Below are 27,815 nucleotides of genomic sequence, written 5' to 3' on the forward strand. Positions count from 1 at the left end.
GACACTGAGGACTATATTTGCTTAACCTCATCATATTTGGCTACTCGATACAGGAATGTTACTCTAATCTCTACTCATTTATATGTGGAGAACATTCATTGATTCAGCTGTGCTGAGGTCATTTTCATATGCAGTAAATTATTAGGTCCATATGAAAGATATACAGCTCTTAAGGTTTGAAGTCACACAGCAGCAGGCGTTTAGTTTGATTGAGAAATTAAAATGATTTGTTGATGGACCTTTTTGTTGGAGAACAGCCGTACACTGTTCCAAACCAATGCTGTTTTATTAGTCATGGCGGTGATGTTAGCACTCAACTTTTGCAAGCTTCTCATAACTATCCACCATCATTAATATTTTTAGTTTCTTTGCCCTCCCTCTCAAGGGGTTATTCATGGTACTCCAGTATATAAGATCCCATTAAATAACAACAGCAATGCAAATGAACAATGAAAATTCATCTTGACCTGGCAGGATGACTATTACATCCACATGACCACATAAATCATCTCCCGTTGTATAAAGTAATGCAGGTAGTTTACATTTTCTTTTTTTTTTTAAACATGGAGGGCAAAGAAAAGGAATCAATTGTAAGCTGTACAAAAAGAAATTCAAGATATTTTGAGACATTTCACTGCATTATAGAAGGTTATGTGAATGCAGGCTGATTAAAGTAGACTGGATGTTGCTTCTGTCAGATTCAGCCAATGAGCTAGAATCCATGTTTTCAGAGCATTGGAGAGTACAATATAGTTCTTAGCAATTCTGTTCTGACTGCATGTTGTGCAATTAACTATGCTATCAACTGCTTTAATGAAAATTTTAAACAAGTGTAGTACCACACACATCAAGTACATTATAAAATTGTTTTTTAGTAAAGTTGGGAATTAAATAATTATAATTTCATTTTGACCATATGCTTAAAAATGAATGTGAAGCAACTGGTGATTGTGATAAGTGAGTCAATGCTGCCACCTACTGATTTGAATATTGCTACATGACACAAACAATGAAAATCCAAATGTCCTAACAAATATTGCTTCATTTAACAATTTTGAATTTCTTAGTCATATTTGCTCTCATTTGAAATGGGGAAATTGACAAATGAATCACTTTAATTAACCAGTATTTTATCTATTATCAACAATAGAGATCATTGAAACTAAATTATCATTAAGGAAATAAGCTTACTGAACTGCTAGAGCAATTTCAACACCAGATTCAACAATGAAAGCAAAGCAAGTTTGATTAGTCAGTAACTATCATTGTGCAATTATAAATTCAGCATTTTTATACTTATTTTTGTTTCATCTTTCTTTAAAACTTTAACTTTAGATATCATTGACTGCAAAATTTCCCTCCATAGCAACAAACACCATTTCGTTGAGGGTGTCATTGCACACACATGGGAGCACCCACCAGAAATATTTAGAGTAGATGTATTGTGCCATCAGTCAGTCTGCAGTGTTGATTTAATGAAAGCACAGCCATTCTGGTTATCCTTGCATGATCAAGCAAATATCTGCAGCAGGATTCATAAACAATCTTGCTTTCCAGTGAATTAGCTACCCTGATCAGTAGCCATCAAACCCTAGAGTTGACCATATACCAATTCTAGCTATCCTCCAAAGTGCACAAAAAAGGTCAATATCTGAGTTGGTGGCTTTAAACGCGTAAGTGCCTGCTTTACCACTGTCTTCCTCCTCTTGATATTCCCGGCTGGGTGGCAGTTTTTGGATATCGAGAAGGAGACTGTCACAAGGGAGGACTTGTGATGAGGGATAAGGAGGAAGGAAGAGGTGCTTGCCTACAACATTTGCAACTTGACGATCGGAGGAGGGTCTGAGGTGGGAATGTGGTGGAGGAGGTAGAATTTGAAAAGGGATTTATGTACAAGGGAGCCATCAACTGCAATGAGCTCAGAAGTAGCCACTCCAATGATAACACCACTGCTGCTTCCATCAATGTATAAGTTTGGTCGAAGAACTGTACCCAACCAAATGAATGTTCCTGCCTCCAGCTATGTGCCACCAAGTTGTGCATTAGGGTCTTAAGTATTTTAATATATTCAGGTGATGTGGCTGTCATATTTGAATAAATGACAGCATGTACGAGCTGTGAGATGTTAGTATGAGACTTGCAGCAGTGCTAAGTGGTTGAAGTGAGATTGCAAATGTTGAATATAATTGTAATTGATAGACATTCTTGGCTTTAATTGTTGTGTGTGCCATGTCAAAATCACTCTTTGAGGAGCACAGAGCACCTGGCCAGCCTAATGCACCTCCCCTTTAAGAGCTGTGCGCTGGGTTTGAATAGCGCAAGCTTGCTTTACCTCTCATAGTTTGCACTTCCTGCTCTTACAGACAACCACTGAATGGCAGTTTAGCACCGGCTGCATAGTACAATCATTTAAATGGGCACGCAGCACAATGTTTGTGTGATACCTTTACTGCAAGCAGCACTCATGAATTCAGAACATAGAACATGGAACAGTACAGCACAATACAGGCCCTTTGGCCCACGATGTTATGCAAATCATTTATCTTAATCCAAGATGGACCTAACCTACATGCCCCTCAATTTACTGCCATCCATGTGCTTGTCCAACAGTCGCTTAAATGTCCCTAATGTCTCTGACTCTACGACCACCACTGGCAGTGCATTCCACGCACTCACCACTTTACACTTTGTGTAAAGAACTGAATTCTGACATCTCCCCTAAACCTTCCTCCAATCTCCTTAAAATTATGAACCCTCGTGACAGCCATTTCTACCCTGGGGAAAAGTCTCTGACTATCTACTGTATCTATGCCTCTCATTACCTTGTATGCCTCTATCAAGTCACCTCTCTTCCTTCTTCTCTCCAGTGTGAAAAGCCTGAGCTCACTCAAACTCTCTTCATAAGGCAAGCCCTCCAACGCAGGCAACGTCCTGGTAAATCTCCTCTGCTCCCTCCCTAAAGCATCCTTCCTGTAATGAGGTGACTAGAGCTGGACACAATATTTCAAATGTGGTCTAACCAGGGTTTTATAGAGCTGCAGCAAAACCTTGCGACTCTGAAACTCAATCCCTCTGTTAATGAAAGCCAAAACACCGTATGCCTTCTTAACAACCCTATCAACTTGGGTGGCAACTTTGAGGGATCTATGTACATGATCCCCAAGATGCCGCTGTTCCTCCACACTGTCACGAATCCTGTCTTTAACCCTGTATTCAGCATTCAAATTCGACCTTCCAAAATGAATCTCTTCACATTTATCCAGGTTGAACCCCATCTGCCACTCCTCAGCCAAGCTCTGCATCCTGTCACTGTCATGTTGTAGCCTGCAACAGCCCTTAACACTGTTTACAATACCGCCAACCTTTGTGTCATCGGCAAATTTACTAATCCACCCTTTCACTTCTTCATCCAGGTCACTTATATAAACTACAAGAGCAGAGGCCCAAGAATAGATCCCTGCAGTATAGCACTGATCACCAACCTCCAGGCTTTCCATCTACTATCACTCCCTGTCTTCTTTTGGCTATCCAAATCTGTATCCAGACAGCCAAATTTCCCTGTATCCCAAACCTCCCAATTTTCTAAATGAGCCTACCATGGGGAACCTTATCAAATGCCTTACTGAAATCCATGTACACAACATCCACTGCTTGACCTTCATCAACTTGTCTTGTCACATCCTCAATAAGGCTCCCCCTCACAAAGCCATGCTGACCCTCTTTAATCAAAGTTGAGAGTGTGGTGCTGGAAAAACACAGCAGGTCTGGCAGCATCTGAGGAGCAGGAGAATCGACATTTCGGGCTGAGCGATAACTGGGAGTGGGGGTGGGGTTGGGGGCAAGGTAGCTGGGAATGCGATAGGTAGATGAATGTGGGGGAGAAGGTGATGGGAGGAGGGTGGAGCGGATAGCTGGGAAAGATGATGGACAGGTCAAGAGGGCGGTGCCAAGTTGGAGGCTTGGGACTGGGATAAGGTGGGGGGAGGGGAAGTGAGGAAACTGGTGAAATCCACATTAATCCCATCTGGTTGCAGATGGAAGATGAGGCATTCTTCCTGTAGGCGCTGGGTGGTAAGGGTTTGGCAATGGAAGAGGCCCAGCACTTTCATGTCCCTGGCAGAGTGGGAGGGGAACACTTCAACTCCCCTCCACCTACTCCCATGCCTCATTCTTGATGAAGGGCTTACGCCTGAAATGTCAATTCTCCTGCTTCTCAGATGCTGCCTGACCTACTGTGTCTTTCTAGCACCACACTCTCGACTCTGGTCTTTAATCAAACAATGTTTTTCTATATAGTCATAAATCCTATCTCTCAGCATTTTTTCCAATACCTTGCTTACCACAGACGTAAGACTGACTGGTCTGTAATTCCCAGGGATTTCCCCATTCACTTTCTTGAACAGAGTAACAACATTCGCCTCCCTTGAATCAGCTGATACTATTCCCATGGAGAGTGAGGAACATCTTACTTGTATTTACTAAATATATCACATTACAAAAGTTCATCATTTAATCATTCTTGATCAAGCATTTTACACAAATGACTGTTCCACAGTCTCTTTGAAAACAAAGAGATTAAGATTTACTCAACATTAACTGCACTTAAAATTGTAATTTAATTTTTCAATAATGGAGAAGTCATTTTGCATTTTGGTAATTTCATTATCTTTTAACAGGAATGTGATCAAGTACATATAGATGATGTCTCCTCTGATGACAATGGACAGGATTTAAGGTAACAATTTTGTCCTACAACAAATTAATAAGGCAAGAGAAAGGATGTTAAAATGATAAACATATGTTGGTTGCTCTATTTGCAGTACCTACAGCTTTGCAACAGATGGTTTTCACGCAGCTGCCACCAGCGCAAACCTCTGCTTAGCAACTGGTGTGCGGGGAGGTGTTGATTGGATGAGAAAACTAGCCTTCCGTTATAGGCGTGTAAAAGAATTATATAACACCTACAAAAACAATATAGGAGGTGAGTCAGATTTTCTTTTCTATGATCAATTATGGGTTGCTCACGGCTCCTTGAACAGCAATTGAATGATCTGCTACTTTCTGAATGAACATCATTCACTCATCCAGTTTGGTGCCATTAAAAGGAAACTCTCACTCGTGGCCAACTTGTCAACCTGTCCCAAACCCTTGTCACTCAAAACATTCTACAGTCAAAATTCCACTATACTTAGCACACTGGCTAACAAACCTATGCAAAATTCAAATCTATGCTCTGTTAATGAAGATCTTTCTGTTTAGAACAAACTGCAGGAAGAACGTTTGTCTATCTAAGTGAAATTTAAAGGAATAGGGATAATTTATGGGATTTGTCAAAATTAGAGACAAAGTTCAGCAAAGAGTTATAGTGTTAAAAAGTAGCTGAAACCGTAAGGACACTTTGTTGAAGCTGATGGGGCAAAGCATTTTAAAAGGTAGCCAGCTCTTTTAGCATAATGGTTCATCTTCCCTTTCAATCATGTGATTTGAGATGAATAAGTCTTGCACTGATGAACATTTGACCACAAATAAGCTACGTTAAATAGTTGAAAGCAGCATTGTTCATTTTTCTAAATTAACAATAGATTGATGATAATAATAATAATAATGACTTACAAAATACTGAAAGAGATAGGCAGAGTAGATACAAATAAGATGTGTCCATGGTTGAAAAGTGTCAAACTGGTGCCATAATTTAAAAATAAGGGGAATGCCATTGCATCTGAGATGAGGAGAATGTGTTATATTCAGAGGGTTGTGAACATTTGGAATTTTCTACCACCGAGGGCTGTGGAAGCTCAGTTTTTGAGTATGTTTAATACAGCGATTAAAATATTCCTGATTACCAATAACATACAGGGTTAAGGGATGGAGGGGATAAAAAATCGTTGAAATATTCAATCAGCCATGATTATATTAAATGGCAGGGCTGAATGGGTTACTCCTGTTCCTGTGATTGGTGAATGACGAGCACAGCCTCTTGCTACATGGCTCAAACTATAGGCAACTTTATTTTCAGTTCTTCACTTACTTACACAGCACTCGTCCTAAAAAGAGTTGAAGCAAGTTGTAGGACTTGTGTTGGGAGAGGGGATAATGAGGACACTTTTGTACTCCACTTAAATCATTTCCTTGTATGGCAGGAATATCACTCATTCAGGTTGGGAGTTGCAGATTCTACATTTTGGATTCTTTTCCACTGAAAGAGAGGGGAAGGGTATTTTGGTGCTAACGATGACAAGGGGAAACAATAAAAGCAACAAATGCTCCCCTTTCATATCATTTTCACCATTCATGCTGCACTGCATTGCTATGATATAATTCACATCAAATATGGAACCAACTGCACAAAATATTTATCCAGGTTTCTGGCATACTCCACAATTGTTATGGACATTTGAGGAATTGAATGTTCCAAAGGTATAGTTGGCTTGAGGCAGAGATTTTACAGAGGTGAGCTAACTCTACCCCAATACCCCCAATTATATTATCACCCTCTTAATGTGATCATTCACCATTCACACAATGTAGCATCAGTAACTCATCGGAATTATAAACAAAAGCAGAAAATGATCATTGTTTTTGAAAAATGACTTTAAATTTCTACTACATTATAGAATAGAGTATTCTAAAAAAGTTTTAGCTGAACTTTAGGTCCCTTAAACTGGTCAAATTAACCCAGGTATCAAGCTTCCAAGTTCATTAGAAAATGAAAGGAGAGAAAATCATTGTTACCATGTGGATGATTTTCACATATGTTCTCCTAGATCTCATTGCTGGTGCTGACCTGGAAAATAAAGACTCTCAGAGTATTAAACAAATATGCCGTGGCTTGTAACTGCCCCTATGTCTCTGCTGTTGAGATGTCCCACACTTATCTGTGTTGTCATGATTTGAAGATGCCGGTGTTGGACTAGGGTGTACAAAGTTAAAAATCACACAACACCAGGTTATAGTCCAACAGGTTTAATTGGAAGCACACTAGCTTTCGGAGCGACACTCCTTCATCAGGTGATAGTGGAAGGCTCGATCGTAACACAGAATTTATAGCAAAAATTTACAGTGTGATGTAATTTCAGTTACATCACACTGTAAATTTTTGCTATAAATTCTGTGTTACGATCGAGCCCTCCACTATCACCTGATTAAGGAGCGTCGCTCCGAAAGCTAGTGTGCTTCCAATTAAACCTGTTGGACTATAACATGAGTGTTGTGTGATTTTTAACTTTATCTGTCTTGTGTAATTCTCACATATACTGTCTGTAACTAGCCTGTGACATCTGTCACCCAAATACACCCAGATCAAACTTTCTGCTGTCCTCGACTTTTCCTTCTAGAAGAGATCTCACTCTATTTCTAAGTGTATTTTCTTGCATTTTATTTTAGGGCTTCTTGGTCCAGCAAAAAGAGATGCTTGGCTTCAGTTAAGGGCTGAGGTTGAGGCTCTGACAGACTCGTGGCTGTCAAATGCACTTAAGTCATTGTCAATCATCAGCTCCAGGTAAGATTTACTGTTTAATAACTCATCAGCAATACTGTTTAAATCAGGACAATCTGACACAAAGGTTTATTAAAGTGTAACTGTCACTCATTCCTGAAGCTTCAAGAACACAGTCACATCATTGCTTCGTGTTCAGGGCAAAATAATGATTTACACTGTCAATCATCGTTTTACCCAAGAAAATGAGTAACAGCATTCTCACATTTTCAACATGTTCCAATAAATTACGTGTGAATTGCATTGAGGTCATTAATTGCCTGGATGAAGATCAAGAGGGAGACTAATGAGAGAAGCAATGTACTAGTGTTATTATTGTTAGACTGTTAGTCCAGAGACCCAGGTCATGTTCTGGGGTCTTGGGTTCCAATTCCACCAATGGCAGATGGTGGAATTTAAATTCAATTAAAAATCCGGAATTAAGAGTCGAGTGATGATCATGAAGCCATTGTCAATTGTTGGGAAAACCCACCTGGTTCACTCATGTCCAGGAATCTGCCATCCTTACCTAGTCTACATTTGACTCCAGACCCACAGCAATGTGGTTAACTCTTAACTGCCCTCTGGCCATTAGGGATGGGCAATAAATGCTGGCCTAGCCAGTGATGCTGTCATTCCCATTAATGAATATAAATTTAAAAGTAGGTTTAATATAAAAACATAATTTATATATTTTTAACTTTTTTTTTATTTTTACTTTATTTTATATTTATATATACATATATTTAATATTTTATGATTTTAATTTTAAAAATTCCCATATGATAGGATATTGGAGGCAATAGTTACATAACTATAATGCAAGCAGATCAGGCAAGGAAGATTGCTAGCCATAATCAACTAAGGTCAAACATGAAAGATCATACATCCATACTAACGGAGGAAAAAGAATCCTAGAAAATAACATGTATGTAACAAAGATGGTCCACGTTTCCTTTCAGTTAAATTAATAGTCAGCCAAACAGACTGTGCCTCTGTTATGGGATGCAATCCTCCTGATCATCCCTGGGTAGATTTTCATCGTTATTTCTTGGATATAATTGTCTTTGAGAAGCTAGTGGTAGAACATAGAACAGTACAGCACAGAACAGGCCCTTCAGCCCACGATGTTGTGCCAACCACTGATCCTCATGTATGCACCCTCAAAGTTCTGTGACCATATGCAAGTCCAGTAGTCTCTTAAATGTCCCCAATGACCTTGCTTCCACAACTGCTGCTGGCAACGCATTCCATGCTCTCACAACTCTCTGTGTAAAGAACCCGCCTCTGACATCCCCTCTATACTTGCCTCCAACCAGCTTAAAACTATGACCCCTCATGTCAGTCATTTCTGCCCTGGGAAATAGTCTCTGGCTATCGACTCTATCTATGCCTCTCATTATCTTGTATACCCAATTAGGTCCCGTCTCCTCCTCCTTTTCTCCAATGAAGAAAGTCCGAGCTCAGTCAACCTCTCTTCATAAGATAAGCCCTCCAGTCCAGGCAGCATCCTGGTAAACCTCCTCTGAACCCTCTCCAAAGCATCCACATCTTTCTTATAATAGGGCGACCAGAACTGGACGCAGTATTCCAAGTGCGGTCTAACCAAAGTTTTACCCAGTGTCATTAGGATTTAGAGATGCCGGTGTTGGACTGGGGTGTACAAAGTTAAAAATCACACAACACCAGGTTATAGTCCAACAGGTTTAATTGGAAGCACACTAGCTTTCGGAGTGTCGCTACCACCTGAAGCGTCGTCCCACTACCAGCTGATGAAGGAGCGTCGCTCCGAAAGCTAGTGTGCTTCCAATTAAACCTGTTGGACTATAACCTGTTGTTGTGTGATTTTTAACTTAGTGTCGTTAGGGACAGTGTTGTTCTAAATTAGGATGTTATGTGATTTGGAAGGGAATCTTGCAGCTGATGGGGTTGCCATACATCTGCTGACTACATTCTTGAGTGGTGGGTTTGGAAGGTGCTATCAAAGGATCCTTAGTGAGTTGCTACATTGGTGAGATGTTACACACTGCTGCCGTTCATTGTAGTTATGCAACAAAACACACTAGCTATTCTGCAAAATGAATGGCCTGTTCATTTGTTTCTTGAGGGTGTGGTTGGCTGAGGAAGGAATGTGTTTCAGGTATCAGGAGCACATTCTATTCTTCTGAGAGAATACCGTAGGACCTTAAACAATTTATAATTTTTTTAATGGGATGTGGGTGCCACTAGATAGGCAAGTGATTATTGTCCATTGCTACTGCACTGGAGATGGTAATGGTGAGCTGCCTTCATGAACCATTGCAGAGAAAACAGATAGAATGTCTATTCAACATCACATACAAAAGACAGCACCTCTAATAATGCAGCACTCCTCCAGTATTTGACTGGAGTGTCACTTCATATTGTAAGCTCAAAGCCATAACCTCCTGATGCAGAGTAATGAATGCTTCCATTTGGCAAACCAGCTCTGTTATGATTTTGGTAAGATATTGTTATGTTTGTAACATCTTTAATTCTATTCCGTTGAGCCAACACAACTAAAAGTCCAGTCCTGACTGAAGTTCACATACTAAGTGGTGAAGTTTTAATGCAAATTGATCACATGAAACTGAAATAATTCTGTTTCTCACTATGGATTTCCAATTAGTGGAAGACCAAGCTATTTTCTTTTACACCTTGGAAATTATATTACTGATTTTCCATCCATAATGTATGCAGCTCTGTCATGAGTCAATCAGATTTGAAACACTTGAAGCCCACTGACAGAGAGCAGATACTTGACAGAAGTATGAATCAGGTGGTGCAAGAACTGCAACTTGCATGAGATCTTTTCTCTACAAATTGGTATTTACAGGTCAATGGAAAAGGCTTGAAGTTAACTACATTTAGACCAGAATACACCTGCATCACAAGAATAACTTTAAAAAATACCATGGTCCTACAAATAATAAATTAAAATAGTAGCAGATTTATCTGTTATTTTTGGTGGCCTTGGTTGAGGGAGAAATGTTTGCTCAGAAGCTGAGAAATCTGCCATGTTACCTCAAAAAGTACTGTAGATATTTTACATCAACCCAAACAACTAAAGGCAGATTGCAGATACAAATGGGTCGAGTGGCTGCCTCCCACCCTGTAACGATGATGTAATTCTGAGTCTAAGTCTAAAGTTTCATTCAAATAATGATTGCTTCAACAATACAGCATTTCGTTAGAACTGCATTGAAGTGTAACAACGTATTGTGTGCTCAACTGAGACCTGAACCTAAAAGCAACTCTGCCAAGTGAGACAAACTGACAGTTAATATCATCAACAATTAATACTCTTTCATGTGACAAGGAAGATTACTCATTTTGTTTTTGTCTCTTTGTGTGTTGCAGGAGTAACTGTGTTAATGTTTTGGTAACTACGACGCAACTTGTGCCAGCACTTGCCAAAGTCCTATTGTATAGCTTAGGTGGTGTTTTCCCTATTGAAAATATATACAGTGCAACCAAAATAGGTAAGGATCTATCAGAGTATCTTGTAATATTATAATCACTGAACTATATTTGAGATTAAGGCATGTAATTGAACATAATGATATATTTTGGTTACCACAACCGACATTTATTTGGTCAGTATCTAGACATGAATACCCTATCCATAGAGCAATTAATAATTTAGTAAAGACTTCTTAATATTGTGTTTAGTTTAATTTTATTCTAAATGCGTCAGAATGGTTATGTCAACTATAAGTAGCTCTCTGTAAATCGATGAGCGCATTCCTCCAATGAAAGTTCAGGGGAATGGGTGGTAGTGAACTCCATTAAAGTAGAGGGGTGTTATCTTCCTTAAACAGAATAACCAATTCCCAAGAAACATTGGAGGCATCGTGGGAACCCATGAGAAGGCAGAGTAGGACAGGCAGCAAATATGCCATTAACCAATCACCTTTTGATTGCCAGTACCACACTATCCCTTTATCCAAAATAATTATTGCTGCCATGATGTTCACCACTAAGCTGCCATACTCTTTCCAAGCATGGGCCCTCAAGTTCATTCAGGAACTCAGGCCACCCAGTGCATAAGACACTGCACTAAAGAAATCCTGATAGAATTCATTGTTCAGTGAACAATGCACAAGGACATGCATGAAACAGCATCAGGCTTACCTAATAATCAGGTGTTAACCTGGTGAAGCTGCAACCCAGGACTACTCACATGCCAAACAGCAGAAGCAGCATTCAAAAGATAGAGGTAGATGGACAAGTAAGTGATCCCACAATCAACAGATCAGATCTCAGTTCTGCTGTCCTGCCACATCCAGTCATGAATGATGTTTAATGGTTAAAATTCTAAATGGAAGTGGAGGCTCCACAAATATCCCCATCCTCACTGATGGGGCAGTCCAGCACATAAGAAACATTTACCACCAGCGCCAGCCAGAACTGCTAAATCAATAATCCATTTTTACATCCTCTAGAAGTCCCAGGCATCCCAGATGCTACTCTTTAACCAATTTGATTTAGTCCATCTGCTATTGAAAAATAGCTGGAGGCTGTGGATGCTGCAAAGACAATGAGCCCTGAAAACATTCCAGCAATAAATTGAAGACTTGTGCTCCAGAGCCAACCATACCCCTTGCCAATCCATTTCAGCTACAGTAACTGACATCTATCCAGCTATGTGAAATAGTTTCTAGGTATGTTGTGTCCACAAATCCACCTAATCAAATAATCAACCTACTCTTGACCATTGATGAAGTGACAGGATGTGTCATCAGCAGTGCCATCAAACAGTGCTTACTCAATGATACTTATTCAATGATTCTCAGCTTGGGTTCCGTTTGAAGCAGTCAGCGTCTGGTCTCATTGCAACTTTAATCTAAACAGCTGAGCTCCAGGGTTGAGCTGAGAGTGTCTGCACTTGACAACACTTGACTGAGTCTGATATGAAGGATGCCATAGAAAATCTAGAATCAGGGGAAAGACATTTAGAGTCAAACTTGGTACTAAGGAAGATAGTTGTTGGAGGTCAGTCATCTCAGCTCCAGGACATCGCCCCTGCAGGAATTCCTCAGGATAGTGTCCTAGGCCTATCTTCTGCTGCTCCCTGAATAACCTGTCCCCTATCATAAGGTCAAGAATGGTGAATTAGAGGTTTCCATTGACAAGAAACTAGCTGGACCAGCTATAAAAATACTGTGGATCTAAGACCTATTCAGATGCTCGGGATTCTGTGGCAAGTAACTCACCTCTTGATTCCTTAAAGCCTGCCCAGAAGGCACAAAATGAGATGGAATACATTCCAGTTGCCCGGACATGACCAGCACCAACAATTTCAGCAAGTTCAGACATCATTCAGAACAAAGCAATCAGCTTGATTGGCACCCCATCCACCACCTCTAACATTTACTCTTTACATCACAGTGACAGCAGTGTATGCTACCTATAAAATGCACTGCAGCAATTCACTGAGGGTCCTTCCAAACCTGTAACCTCCACCACCTGGAAGGACATACTACCATTATACCCTTCCGAGCCACACCAACTTGTCTTGGAGCTATATTGCCATTCCTTCACTATCACTCGGTCAAAATCCTCAAACAGGACTGCAGTGGTTCAAGAAAGTAGCACGAACCATCTCCTCAAGAGAAACTAGGGATCGGCAATAAATGCTAGTCACGTCCTTGAAAAAATAAGCTTTTTTTTTCAGATATTAGGTTAGATTCACTACAGTATGGAAACACTCCCTTCAGCCCAACAAGTCCACACCAACCCTCCAAAGTGTAACCCACCCATATCCATTCCCCATATTTATCCCTGACTAATGCACCTAACACTATGGGCAATTTAGCTTGGCCAATTCACCTGACCTCACGTTTTTGGACTGTGGGAGGAAACCTGAGAACCCAAAGGAACCCCACGCAGACACAGGGAGAATGTGCAAACTCCACACATACAGTCACCCAAGATGGGAATTGAACCTGAGTCCCTGACGCTATGAGGCAGCAGTGCTAACCACTGAGCCACCGTGTTGCCCTTATTGACTGTATTTGAAAATTGTTATTTATTAAAATTACTTGAATGGGGCTCGTTTTAAAGCAGAAATAATTATGCCCAGTTGCATTATTTACAGTTAGTATTTTGTTAAAGAAGGGCTGTTTGCCACTAATTAGTATTCATTTCAAACCCACTGACTCCTACAGCTATCTCAACTTTCTCACACCCTGCTTCCTATAAAGACTCCATTTCATGCTCCCAGTTACCCCTTTAATGTTGCAACTATTCCAATTATACTACCATCCTATCTGATTCATTTCCCACATACCCGCCCTCATCCCTTCTCCTCTTTCCCAGAGTTAAGGATAATTCCACTTGTTCCCACCACCAACCTTCATATTAAAAGGATCATCCTCCACCATTTCTGCCACCTCCAGCAAGATACCATCACTAAACACATCTTCTCCTCCCGTCTAAACATTCCACAGGGACCATTCCCTCCATGATACCCTGAGCCACTCTTGGAGTTATAGAGTCATACAGATGTACAACATGGAAACAGATCCTTCGGTCCAACCTGTCCATGCCAATCAGATATCCCAACCCAATCTAGTCCCACCTGCCAGCACCAGGCCCATATCCCTCCAAACCCTTCTTATTCATATACCCATCCAAATGCCTTTTAAATGTTGCAATTGTGCCAGCCTTCACCACTTCCTCTGGCAGCTCATTCCATACACATACCACCCTCTGTGTGAAAAAGTTGCCCCTTAAGTCTCTTTTATCTCTTTCCCCTCTCACCTTAAACCTATGCTCTGTAGTTCTGGACTCCCTGACCCCAGGGAAAAGACTTTGTCTATTTATCCTATCCATGCCCCTCATAATTTTGTAAACCTCTATAAGGTCACCCCTCAGCCTCCAATGCTCCAGGGAAAACAGCCACAGCCTGTTCAGCCTCTCCTTATAGCTCAAATCCTCCAACCCTGGCAGCATCCTTGTAAATCTTTTCTGAACCCTTTCAAGTTTCACAACATCTTTCCAATAGGAAGGAGACCAGAATTGCAAGCAATATTCCAACAGTGGCCTAGCAATGACCTGTACAGTCGCAACATGACCTCCCAACTCCTGTACCCAATACTCTGACCAATAAAGGAAAGCATACCAAACGCCTTCTTCACTATCCTATCTACCTGCCACTCCACTTTCAAGGAGCTATGAACCTGAACTCCAAGGTCTTTTTGTTCAGCAACACTCCCTAGGACTTTACCATTAAGTGTACACGTCCTGCTAAGATTTGCTTTCCCAAAATGCAGCACTTCGTACTTATCTGAATTAAACTCCATCTGCCACTTCTCAGCCCATTGGCCCATCTGACCAAGATCCTGTTGTAATCTGAGGTAACCTTCTTCGCTGTCCACTACACCTCCAATTTTGGTGTCATCTGCAAACTTACTAACTATACCTCTTATGCTCGCACCCAAATCATTTATATAAATGACAAAAAGTAGAGGACCCAGCACCGATCCTTGTGGCACTCCACTGGTCACAGTCCTCCAGTCTGAAAAACAACCCTCCACCACCACCCTTTGTCTTCTATTTTTGAGCCAGTTCTGTATCCAAATGGCTAGTTCTCCCTGTATTCTTTTGCCCCAGATCCTCATCCCCCTCCCAGAGCACCTTCCCATGAAATTATAAGAGGTATAACACTTGCCCATTATATTCTCCCTCCTCAATGTGCAAGGATCCAAACATTCTTTCAGATGAAGCTGTGATTTACTTGTACTCTTTTCAGTCTCTTTATAAATGTAGGTTGGTGAAAACGTTGCAGAACACATCGCTCAGTCCGCAAATATAGCCCTTACATTCGGTGCAGACCATGTCACTATACCATTTTGCTCTCATTCTCATTCTCACATTTCTGTCCAAGTCAGTGTTCCAATGAAGCCCAGTACAAACTGGAGGACCAGCCTGCTATTTTTCATTTAGATCCTTTACAACCTTGTTGACTCAACATTAATTCAACAACTTCAGACCATGATATATACTGCAGCCACCACCACCACCACTAACTCCGCCATCCCCATCCCCATCCCCAACTAGTGTCTGTTTAGCTGTTCATGATAAGCCAACCCTAAACCAGCAATCGAACAAGTGAATCTTTTTTGAATTGCTTCCAATGTCATTATATCCTTTTTTAAATACAGGGACCAAAACTGTACACAGTTTTCCAGGTGTAGCCTCACCATTACTCTGTACAGTTGTCACAAAACGTCTCTGTTTCTGAGCTTCAAACACCCAAGCAATAATTTCTTACAGCACCTGCAGACTAACATTTTGTGTTTTATGCAAAAGGACACCTAGATCCCCCCCCATGCTGTGTAATTTTTTGGATTCTTTCTCCATTTAAACAGCAGTCTCCTATTTAATTCTTCCTACCAAAGTGCATAACCCCATAATTTTACTGCATTAAACTCCATCAACTCAGGGGTTTTTTTTTGTCCATCGCTCAACCTATCCATATCCTCTTGCAGATTCCTTAGGTCATTATCAGAACATTTTCACACCTATTTTTATATCATCTGCAAATTTAGAATCATTACACTCTGCCACCTCCAAGTTATAAGGTAGATATTAAATAATTTAGGTCTTAGGACAAATTTTTGTGGCCCTCTACTATTTACAAGTTTACAACATGAAAAAGACACAGTAGTCAGAACTATTTGTCATCCATGTGTTAAACAATCCTCAGTCCATACTAATGCATAACCCCCAATACTGTGAGTTCATATCCCTGTGTGTAAACGTATATGTGACACTTCATCGAACACCTTCTGAAAATCCAAATACACTTCATCTACCAGTTCCACTTTATCAAATCGTAATAAATTTATCAGATGTGATTTTCCTTTTACAAAACCATGTTAACTCTGTTCGATTGTGTTCAGCTATTTTAAAAATTCATTCATGGGATGAATGCATTGCTGACTGGGCCATCATTTATTGCCCATCCCTAATTGTCCTTGAGAAGGTGATTATGAGCTGCTTCTTGAACAATGTATTCCATTTCTAAATATCCTGATATTTCTTCCTTAGCACTGATCTTTAGCATTTTCCCAGCGATTGATATTAAGCTAACTGTTCATCCACTAACGTTCCCTTTAGTTTATTTTCCCAGTCTGTTTTAGATAACTCTTTCTTCTTGGCTCTGTAATTGCTCTTATTTACATAGAGCTCACTGGTGTGAGACCCGAGTTGCTCTCACCGAAACTGTATGTGAATTTCTACTATGTTTCAAACACTAAGGTAAAGGTATAGTCACCACAGTCTTACCAGATCACAGAGCTGCTTACTCATTAGAGAGAGATGACTGGTGGTAGTTTGACCTGATAGTCACCATGCCTCAGGTACGGGGAGAAGTTGAGAAGGAGAGTTCCTCAAGGTAACCTCACCTCATAAAGGAATTGAACCCAAACTGTTGATATTACTTTGCATCACAAACCAGCTGTCCAACCAACTGAGCTAAGCATAATACTATAACTGTGTGAGAAATTGATGTAAAATTGTTCGGTTGTTACTCCAGTGGAACTTACTGAGTTTGCAGGATCCTTGCATATTAAACATTAGTATTATGCATTTTAAAATTGTTTTTAAAGATTAATAAGACAATATTAAAAGAAGTTAAACTCTATCAAGTCTGCAAAGTGAAACAAGTCAGGGGAGAAATTGAACCTTGTGGCACCATTTAATGGATAAGAAATATGAACTCCAGTGCAACAAAGTCCAATCTTGGAGGCCAATATTCTTTCCACAAAAGCACCTAAAGAAACCTATGTACTGACCTCCCAAAAAAAGTGCTCAAAAAGTAAACATGGAATTTAAAGCAAGACTATTGTGGAAACCAAATTCAACCTTAAGAAATTCTTCCAATACAGAAACATCGAGAGGTTACTACTGATATTCCATGAAAATGCTACCAAGTGAAACTACGGATAATGTTTGCCTAAATTAGAGGGAGAGGTATCTGTTATAAGAATCACTACTTGCATTCAAAAAATTCAAGAGTCTTCACCCACCACTTCCTGAGACCTGTTATCATATTTCTACCAGTGGCCCTGGCATGCTGTAGTGTATTGGGTATTATAAGGTGAATTGAAATGAAAATTGGCTGGTGTAAAATGGGATGTTGACTCACTATTGCCCAAAATGCACTATGATCAAAAGCTAATTTCATCTCTGGTATGTCAATGCCAGCTGAAAACAGGAACCAACTGTCACGCAGCTCCCTACCAGCATTTACTGTCTCTCCATAAAGGAGAATAACCATTTAGACAAAAAAAACCTCCATTGACAGCATTTGTGCACCAGCATGATTCGGTTCCTGTAGATAGAAGGAGAAAAAGTAAATAGGAAAATTTGGAACATTGAGAACCCCAGCTTTTAAAACTGTCAGCCTACACGCAGTTAACAATTGGATCGAAGATCCTTAATGGGGAAAAGATATGTCTTCAGACAATCTGTTGATCTATTCGGGAAGTGATAAAATAGAGACAGGTGACAGACTGAGTTACACCGTTACTTTTGGTTTGAGGAAGATGAAACCTAAAACAGCTGTCTGTATTCAAATGAATAGAGGATATCATAACCTATCATTCTTAATTTTTTGCCCAAAGGTAATTTGAATATGTTCCCAAAAGGCAGATTTTAATGATATGCAGTATAGTAAAACAAATTGAAAGGCTGAGCCATGCATTGTTTTTCAGGCAAAGAAAGCTGTTTTCAGCGTATAGTGTCCAAATTTGGCACTAAAGTTACTTATGTTGTCATTGGAGATGCCCGAGATGAAGAGCATGCCGCTACTCAGGTAAATTCTCCCTGAACTCTTCCTCATTTATCTTCCAGGCAAAGAAAGTTGCTTTGAACGAATTATGCAAAGGTTTGGCAGAAAAGTAGTATATGTTGTTATTGGGGATGGTGTAGAAGAAGAACAGGCAGCAAAAAAGGTAACAAGTCTGCTAAATATTGTTGGTGCACCACTTAGATCTATTATTCTGGGCTTTGCTTTGTTTGAATTTATGTGATGTTGGAAAAGATTTTTCCAAGTGTGCATTAATGTATTAGCTTGTAGAGCATGATGAGACAGCACTCTGAAAAAGTCACTTTGTGAAGTAGAATTAATTAAATGAACCTTATTAGATAATAGATTTGATCTTAACTTTAAGGTGGTGGTTAATTGCTTTCCTTTCTTGCATGGTTTTTAAGATATGGTGTGTGTCCCTTTATATGGCCTTTCATGGATCAAAGAAGGTTTCTGCATGTTTTAAGTACCAATTGTGATGTGTTTTTTGTCAAGGATTATATCATTAGAAAATTTACAAAATTTATAAAATGCAACATCCACAGTCACCTTTTGTGTGAAAACATGTTAATTATGCAAATATAAACATTAGAATTTCTTAATATTTTAAAATGTGATATTAGTTCTATTTTGTAATCTGCAACCCACAGGACCATGTATCAGAGAAGATCTTCTAAGGACTAAAACTTTAATGCAGATTAAAATTGACTGATAATTTGAAGATTAATTGCTCAGTTGCTAATCCATTCACTATATGTTGATTTAGATGGTCTTGGATGTGTTTTGTTTAACCAGTTACTGATGGAAGGTTTGGATAGCATAATAATCAATGAGGTCCTGCTCATCTCATTTGAATTAGCAGTCATTGCAATGAGACAAATTATAAAATTCCAGTGGAAAAACATGGATCAAAATCTGGTCTATTTATTTCATTCAATTTTCAATTCATGTCAATGTTCTGATGAAAAACAGACTGGACTTTGGTTTTCCTGTTAAACAGGCAGAATGAGACAAAATTACAGCAGCAAAACACATGCTGTACAATAGTGCCTGAAAAATGTCCAATCCAAAATTAGATTGAACCATTTTACACGTGTTCTCTGCTGCTGTAAGTTCCTCTCTAAAATCCTCTGGTAATGTTTCTTTGAGGTGGTACAGTAACAGAATGGACATGAGGGTGTAACTGGAGTTTAGATCAGAGTGGTGCTGGAAAAGCACAGCAGGTCGGGCAGCATCCGAGGAGCCCTATGAGGGTGTTACTGTAAGAGTGACAAATATGGTGATCCATAGGTGACAATGGAGTAGCCTCAGTCTTTGCAGTTGTTCCAAAGATTTAAGTTCTCACAGCTGGATCAGATCAGGGACTGCAGGGAGGATGAGCATGTTCACCACTGCATCATGGTACAGTGGGCTATTCAAATGGGGGGAGCAAAAAGGAATATAAAGGTGTAGCATAGTTGGGAAGATAGACACTGTCCTCTCCAGCCCAAAACATCAGTCCTGCAGGCTGTGTAGCTTGCCCCATGCTAGGATGAAGGACATTTTCCGAGGCTGGAGAGAAACACTGAGTGGGAATGAAAAGATCCAGTTGTCTTGGTCCATGTGGGTACCAATGATACAGGTAAAACTAGAAGTGCACTGAAGTGGCAGTTCTTCTTAACTAAGAAAGAGGGAGTTGAGTGAGTATGAGCATCCAGGAAACTAAATTAGAGAGCTGAACATAATAGTGATAATATCTCCATTATTATGTAGCCCTTGATCAAACTGCTGTAGGATAAATACGATCAGAGGCTCGTGGGTGGAAAAGTAGGTTTAGATTCATGGGATATTGGCATCAGTGAAGGGGAAGGAGGGAGCTCTACTTTTGAAACAGCCTTCACCTAACTATTGCTGAAACCAGTGGACTGGTAAATCATATCTGTAGTGCTGTATCTTTAGTTTTGAACTAAATGGATAAGGAGTTGTATAAATGAGGTTTGAAAACTTAAAAGAAAAATGACAATGTAATAGTGGAGGGTAGGTCTGCAGGTAGTGATAGGCTTCTCCACCCCGATGCTGAGATCCTTTGAGTCCCTTCGCCGAGCCATCACCGCTGGAAACGACTCGCCATTCTTCGACGCCATCCCACCTCCACCAACGCTGCTGTCACCATGAGTCTGCGCAGGGCCAACCACTTCAATGCAGCTACCTCCAGTGCTGATGGGTCCCATACTGGGCCCAACCCACCTCCAACGCCGCCATGAGTCCACATTGGGCACCTCGCCACTGCAGATGCCGTCCTGCAACCGAGCTCTGAAATGTTTTCCCACAGACTGGAAATATCAACCATGTTTCTGCCACAGTGAGAGGGCAATAATGTTCATATCCTTGTGAAAGGAGTAACTGTCTGCAAATCCTTCCCAGACAACTCAGTCAAGCAGCGCAGGACCATTATTTAAGGATATTTGATATTTCAGAAATACAGGAAGAATGGAAAAGGGAATGAAAGGAGAATTTAGTCCTTAGCTATTCATGCTTCCTGTACAGAAGGACTTTCATAGTCTTACCCATGTCATTCTAGTAGTGAGAAATGAACTTGGATCAGAGAATCAAAATGTAGAATCATTTTGGTTGGAGGTAAGGAATAGAAAATAGATAATTCACTGGTGGGAGTGGTTTACAACTGCCTGACATACTTACACTGAACAGTGGAGTATAAATCAATAAATAATGGGGGTCCAACGAAGATATGGCAATAATCATGGGAGATTTTAATTGTCTGTAGATGGGACAAATCAAGTTGAAACTTTATTGCTGGAACAGCACAGCAGGTCAGGCAGCATCCAGGGAACAGGAGATTCGACGTTTCGGGCACAGGCCCTTCTTCAGGACCGTCGAATCTCCTGTTCCCTGGATGCTGCCTGACCTGCTGTGCTGTTCCAGCAATAAAGTTTCAACTTTGATCTCCAGCATCTGCAGACCTCACTTTCTCCACAAATCAAGTTGGCAAAGAGAGTCTGAAGAGTGAGTTTATAGAGTGTTTTGGGAGAGTTTCTTAAAACAATATGTTCTGGAACTAGCAAGAGAACAGACTATTTTGGATCTGGTAATATGCAATGAGAAAGGATTAAGTAATGAACTCATAGCAAGAAATCTTCTAATTAAGAGTGATCATAATGTAATAGATTAACTACTTTAAAATCTTGAGCTATGTAAGGTAACTAATAAAACAATTCTAAACATAGTAATCTGTCTCCTTTATAAAGCATTTGTAAACACAAGGTGGGCTGAAAATGTGTTGCTGGAAAAGCGCAGCAGGTCAGGCAGCATCCAGGGAACAGGAGAATCGATGTTTCGGGCATAAGAAGGGCATTCCTGAAGAAGGGCTTATGCCCGAAACGTCGATTCTCCTGTTCCCTGGATGCTGCCTGACCTGCTGCGCTTTTCCAGCAACACATTTTCAGCTCTGATCTCCAGCATCTGCAGCCCTCACTTTCTCCTTAAACACAAGGTGGCCTTGTTTTACTTGAGAATTCAACAATGTTCCATAATCCAACAATGAGATTACACTTGAATAATAATTTATTTGCATGTTTGCACTAAGCTGAAACTAGTGTCTCAAACATAAATATAGTTAATTAAAAAAGCATGATGGCATTGTTGACTAAAGCCGAATTGCAAAATATGTTCAAGGTAATATAGTAAAGAAGCAGCGGTACACATTGAAGGAGATATTTCATAACTCTCTTCAAAGATATATTCTATTGAGAAAGAAAGACCCTATGAGAAGGATGAACCATCATGACTGATGAATGGCATTAAGCATGATATCAAGTTGACAAAAGGATGTACTGTCCTGGAAAGAAGGTTGGGATAATTAGAAATCAGCAAAACATGACTAAAAAATAGTAAGGAATAAATTGGAGTAAGAGTGAAAATTATCAAGAAAACTTTTTAAAAAGTAAAAACTTAAAAGTAAATTTAAAAAGGAAGCAAAAATATGCAATAGTTCTTCAGAGGCTGAAACAAGGATATTAATCATAGGAATCAAGGAACTGGCAGGAGCTTTGAACAAGTATTTTGTATCTATCTTCACAGTAGAGGCAGAAACCATATCCATGAAAAACTAGAAAAGCAGAGGCTAAAAGAAGTAAAGGAACTAAAAACATTCATGGACATTATAAATATATTTGAAAAAAATAATGGAACTGAAGCCTGACAAATCCTGATGGCTTGAACTTTATGGTCCTAAATGAAATGATGCAGAGCTAGAGGAAGCATTGGTTGTAATCTTTCAAAATTCTCTAAATTCCAGAAAGTCCCAGTCGATTGGAAACCTACAAATGTGATACCACTGTTCAAGGGAAGAGTGGGACAAAAAGCACCAAAGTATGGCCCAGTTAGTGTAATATTTGACATTGGGAAAATGCTGGAATCCATTATTAAGGAGATAGAAGCAGGGTTTTTAGAATGTCGTAATAAAATCAACAGGTCAACAAGGTTTGGTGAAAGAGAAATTATGTTTGCTACATTTATGAATTTTTTTGGAGATTTAACAAGAAGGGTGGCTATAGGGGAATCACTAGATGTGTTTTTGGATTTCCAAAAGGTCTTCACAAATAAAGATATCAGGTAAAATGTTATTGCACAAAGTACGAGCTCATGGTCTTGGTGTTGGCATTTTAGTATGGGTAGAGAATTGGCTAACCCACAGGAAACAGAAACTCTTGAAAAATGAGTCACTTTCAGGTTGATAAACTATAAAATATAGAGTGCCACAGGGATCTTGCTTTCGAAATAGTTCAGCAAATATTCATTTCACTGATTCCTGAAGTAAATGTTATTTTCTGAGTAAGGTTGAACAGTTTGGGCTTACGTCTTATAGTCTTATAGTCATTAGAGTTTAGAAAGTGAGGGGTGAGCTTATTGAAACACCTAAGATTTTGAGGGTGTTTGACAGCATGGGTGCAGAAAGGATGTTTACTCTGGTGAAGGAATCGAGAACCAGGAGCACAATGTAAAAATAAGAGACCTCTAATTTAAGGTGGAGATGAAGAGAAATTTCTTCTCTTGAAGTCTTTCAAATTCTCTTCCCCAGAAAGTAATGGAGGCTAGGTCTTTGTATAATTCAAGACACATTTTTGATTTCTTATGGGAGAATGCAGAAATGTGGAGTTAAGACCACAGTCAGATCTGTCATGATCTTATTAAATCGTGGAGTTAGTTTGATGGGCTTTATTGCCTACTTCAGTACCTATTTCGTGTAATTGTATGTTACTGGACTGGTAAGCTTGCTCCTCGGATGCTGCCTGAACTGCTGTGCTCTTCCAGCACCACTAATCCAGAATCTGGTTTCCAGCATCTGCAGTCATTGTTTTTACCTGGTAAGCTTGAGTCTAGTCTAATGTTTCAGGGATATAAGTTCAAATCTACTGCAGCAGCTTGGAAATTTAAGTTCAATTGATGAAGTACATTTGCAATAAATCGTTCTATGAGTAATATTGACCATGAAACTGGTGATTAGTTGTAAAATTCCATCTGCTTGAAAAATGTCTTGTCGGGAAGAAAAGGTGTTAGCTCGAGTTGGTCTGGTCTACATGTGACCCCAGACTCATGGCAATGTTTAACTCTTAATGACACACTGCAACGGGATGCCAAACCATTCTGTATATCTTCGAAGGTGACTGAATGCCTTGGTGAGGTCCGTTCGAAATGTCCAAGAAAATCATTGTTGGTGGCATCCACAACACATGAATGAACTAAACAAAATGAGCTGAACAGAGACTAATCCCTGCTCTGATCAGGATTCTTCAGGGCCTAATAAAGAAAGTTTTCTTTTATCTTTCTAAGACCTTCCCTGTTAAACATATACGTGGCGTTTTGTCCAAAACCTGGCTTGGGTTATCAGGCTGCTGTCAGTGACCCTCATGTCTCAAAATTCTTCATCCACAAATCGGTAAATTAACTGTGGGGGCTCGTCTAATTATTGTCAATAAGGCCCAATGTGGGGCCAGCCTCAGCTATCCAGTTGGGGCACACGCTGCTGTCTAGCTTTGATTCTACATTTATAAATAAAGGCAAACAAATTTAAATCCTAATGCCTGCTTTGGATGGCTAGAATCTTAATGCGTGCTCAGTTAATATTTAAATAATACAATAGATCAGGAAAGTTACCCCATTTTGACAGTCTGGAGCAGTTAAAAAGGAAGAGAAAACTGTTGGCTCATTTCTTATGCTGGAAATACAGATTTGAAAATATATTGTACAGTCCTGGCAGTGAATGATGTTGCATCCGTGAAATATAGTCAATGTCCTGACTGATTATTCCCTGCTCTTTTGGAATGAATTGTGCAATTAAGTTTAAATAGAATGGACTGTTGCTTTAATAAATTGCACTCCTGCTAACCATTTGAATGTTGGTGGCTGCAGAGAAATAGATTATCTGAGGGACAGTTTGGAACTCTAGTCTAATCCAATTTTACATTTCTTGAAGTTAATGACCTGGTAACAGTGCCAGAAAATTCCAAACTCATGACGTGCACATGTCCAGAATTTGTTTTGGATGTGCTTTTGCCATAGGAAGTGAGAGACATTTTTTTCTTTGGCTTGGATAATTCATTGTTTTACTGTAGACCAATCATATTCATATTGCTTGAAATGCATGTACCAACTGCGAAAATGGATGTTGAGATATAAAGTACTAGCTGCTCCTACCTGTAAAAATGGGCGATAGAGGCATCAGTCGTATTGACAATGCGTAAATATTTTGTTCACCTTAGTTCAAAGTATAAAGGACAGGAAAGGCTTAAATTCAACACTTAAAAGTAAATTTAATATTCTTGCGTGGAGTGTAGGTATTTCTGTCTACATGTGCATTTTTGTCCATCTCTAATTGCCCTTGAGCTGAATGGGTTGCTCAGCCATTTCAGAGTAAATCGCGTTTTGGTAGGTCTAGAATCATACTTAGATCAGACCCGGTTGTAAGAGCAGATTCCTTTCCCTAAGTGGAGTTTGCATTTTTTCCCCATGCCTGTGTAGGCTTCCTCTGGGTTGCTTCGGTTTCCCCCACAGTCTAAAGGTGGGTGGATTGGCCATGCTAAATTGCCCAAAGTGACCAGGTATGTGTAGGTTTGGTGGATTAGCCAAAAGAAAAGCAAAGTTACAGGGATAGGGGAGAGGGGTAGGTTTGGATGGAATGCTCTTCAGAGGATCGGTACAGACTCGATGGGTCGAATGACCTGCTTCTGCACTGTAGGGATTCGATAATTATTCTATAAAATAAATGAGTGAACATGATGGTGTTTTATGACAATGGGAGTTTGATAGTCATCATTACTGAGACTAGTTATCAATGCCAGACGTTAATAATTAAATCTAAATTCTACCATCTGCCATGGATGCCACTATTGGACGAGCCCCACTATTAGCTCGCCTATTTGAAGATGAAAATTTTGAGCCATAAAAAGTGTCATTAACAACAGTTTGATGACCCTCAGGGCTTTAGAATTGGCACCTTGCCTGACTAATAGAAAACATGAAAACAGTCCAGACCCTTCTTCACAATTTCTTCTTGTTCTTGGTGTGTGAGCAATGGTAAAACCACATTTGTTGCTCACAGCTGGATATAATGATGATGTTCAAGTGGCTTTCCAGGACTTCAGAATGCCCTGAAGGTCAATTGCATAGAGCTGAATCACATGTAGTCAGACAGAGTAGATTGGCATGTTGGCTTCACTGAAGAATATTAGTGAACCAGTTGGGTTTTCATGGCAACATGTCACCTTTCATGATCATTGTTTCTCATGCCAGCCCACAAATTAGCAGATGAATTGAATTCAATTCACGATTTTCCATGGTTGAATTTGAGATAAGCTAAATAAACCCATTACTGCACTACTATGGGTATAATTACATCTGTTTAATGAGAGCAGGGAATGGGCCTCATACAGGGAATTCAGATTATTGTGTGATGCTTTTTGCTAATGTCAGCTTGCTGTTCAGAGCGCAGCAATATAACATTTGCGCTGGAGATTGTAATTAATATCACGGATATATACAAAAAGATGACATATTTGATAGCAAGATTAAAAACCTGAATTCTATTTTTCAATTCAGCTGCCTTTCCATTTGCTATGCCCATTAGTCAATACTATAACTCCTTAGGGGGTTTTATATGTAGAAGTTCCTCACATTACCAGGCTAGGGGCTTATGTCTGCTTTCTGAAATAGTAGCAAAGCATAGTTTGTAACTATTGTTTTGAAGCAATTTCTCCAGTTTCTAATGATTTTCATGTAGGTGTGCATCATATTCACTGAAAAATTCCAACCAGCATCCTCAGCGATCAAAACAGGGGATACCATTTTGATTTATGATTAGCAACAGAAGATGAAATAAAATTAATGATCCAAAAGAGACTAAATAATTATTCCATGCATTAAATCCATTAATAGTCTCCTTTCATTAGCTACCTCAGCTCTGTCAGATACAGGATTAAGAGTAAGCAAAATTGGAATATCATACTGAATAAGCAGTGACACTCCTTAACATAATTTAAAAATACAACAGTTTCTGAACCCAAAACTTTTGCTGATCTACAAAAATTTTTTTTTCCTCCCTGCAGTATTTCTCAAAAAAAAACTTGTGAAATTGCAGCTGGGAATAAAACATCATCTGTTGTAAATGAATTAAACAGTGAAATCTTTCTAAAATGGGATTAATGAAGGAATGTTGAGGATTGTCATACCTGATTTGCTATAGTAGACCCCTCCTTTCACGGGTTTCATCATTGAAGGAAGCACAGAAAAAAGGGATGGGGGGATTGTTGCTCTGGAGGGTGGGAACAAGATTGCAGTGTCTTAGTAAATTACTCTTGCAGCAGCTCACACAGAGACATTCCAATCTTGGGTAAACTCATGAGGTGATGGTTGGCCAGAGCCTGAGGTACCTCACCAGAGACAGTGAAAGAAAATCAAGCTATTCTTGTAAACATCCTCCCAACTGGTTGTAAATTCAAACTGGCAGATACTTAAGAGCAGAATGTGGTTATGCCTTTCTTCTTAATGAGTAGCTTTGGGGTTAGCGAGTGGGGACATACAAGTCTTTTAATGTCATTACAATTTTTAAAAAATTAATCAACACAGAGATTATATCTTTTGGGGTCCCAGGCATCCCAGTCTGACTTTGCTGTTCACTCACTGATCGGTCTGGAGAGTTCTGGTTTAAAACTTCACTGTGCAGTAAGGAATTGCACTTGGATACCTCCGAGGGATGATGCTGCCAGACGTGGTCTCTCAGTTAAACTCAGTTCCATTTGATTCTCATTACATTCCTGAGTCCACATTGCCCTATGTCTGATTGACAAGGATAAGCCACCACAGCTGAAGTGTTGAAAATTCTGTAAAGTTTATAAACTGCTTTTCCTGTCCTTTAAGCCAAGAGGGAATTAATGAATCTTTGTATCTTTCCCACCATTCATCCCCGCCCCCATAAAGTCAGTCAAGATTCAGAAACTTATGCTACGTATT

General features: G+C 39.7%; 1 protein-coding gene across 28 annotated transcripts in view; it reads left to right on the forward strand.

Moving 5' to 3' along the window:
- The window catches only part of eya4 (EYA transcriptional coactivator and phosphatase 4), a 680,435-nt gene that overhangs the window by 639,998 nt on the left and 12,622 nt on the right, over positions 1-27,815 (forward strand). For 23 of the 28 annotated variants that reach the window (XM_043686452.2, XM_043686584.2, XM_043686603.2 and 20 more), the window contains 5 exons: positions 4,677-4,735; positions 4,821-4,981; positions 7,384-7,498; positions 10,853-10,974; positions 18,356-18,456. In XM_043686452.2, the coding sequence (XP_043542387.1) occupies positions 4,677-4,735; positions 4,821-4,981; positions 7,384-7,498; positions 10,853-10,974; positions 18,356-18,456 (558 nt within the window). Of the gene's footprint in view, positions 1-4,676; positions 4,736-4,820; positions 4,982-7,383; positions 7,499-10,852; positions 10,975-18,216; positions 18,318-18,355; positions 18,457-27,815 lie in introns of all 28 variants that reach the window. The other 5 variants (XM_043686590.2, XM_043686599.2, XM_043686478.2 and 2 more) reach the window with 1 other exon arrangement.

This window comes from Chiloscyllium plagiosum, unplaced genomic scaffold, assembly GCF_037043375.1.
Source record: "Chiloscyllium plagiosum isolate Xiang-an unplaced genomic scaffold, Cpla_swu_hap1 HiC_scaffold_3, whole genome shotgun sequence".
NCBI classification, from domain to species: Eukaryota; Metazoa; Chordata; class Chondrichthyes; order Orectolobiformes; family Hemiscylliidae; genus Chiloscyllium; species Chiloscyllium plagiosum.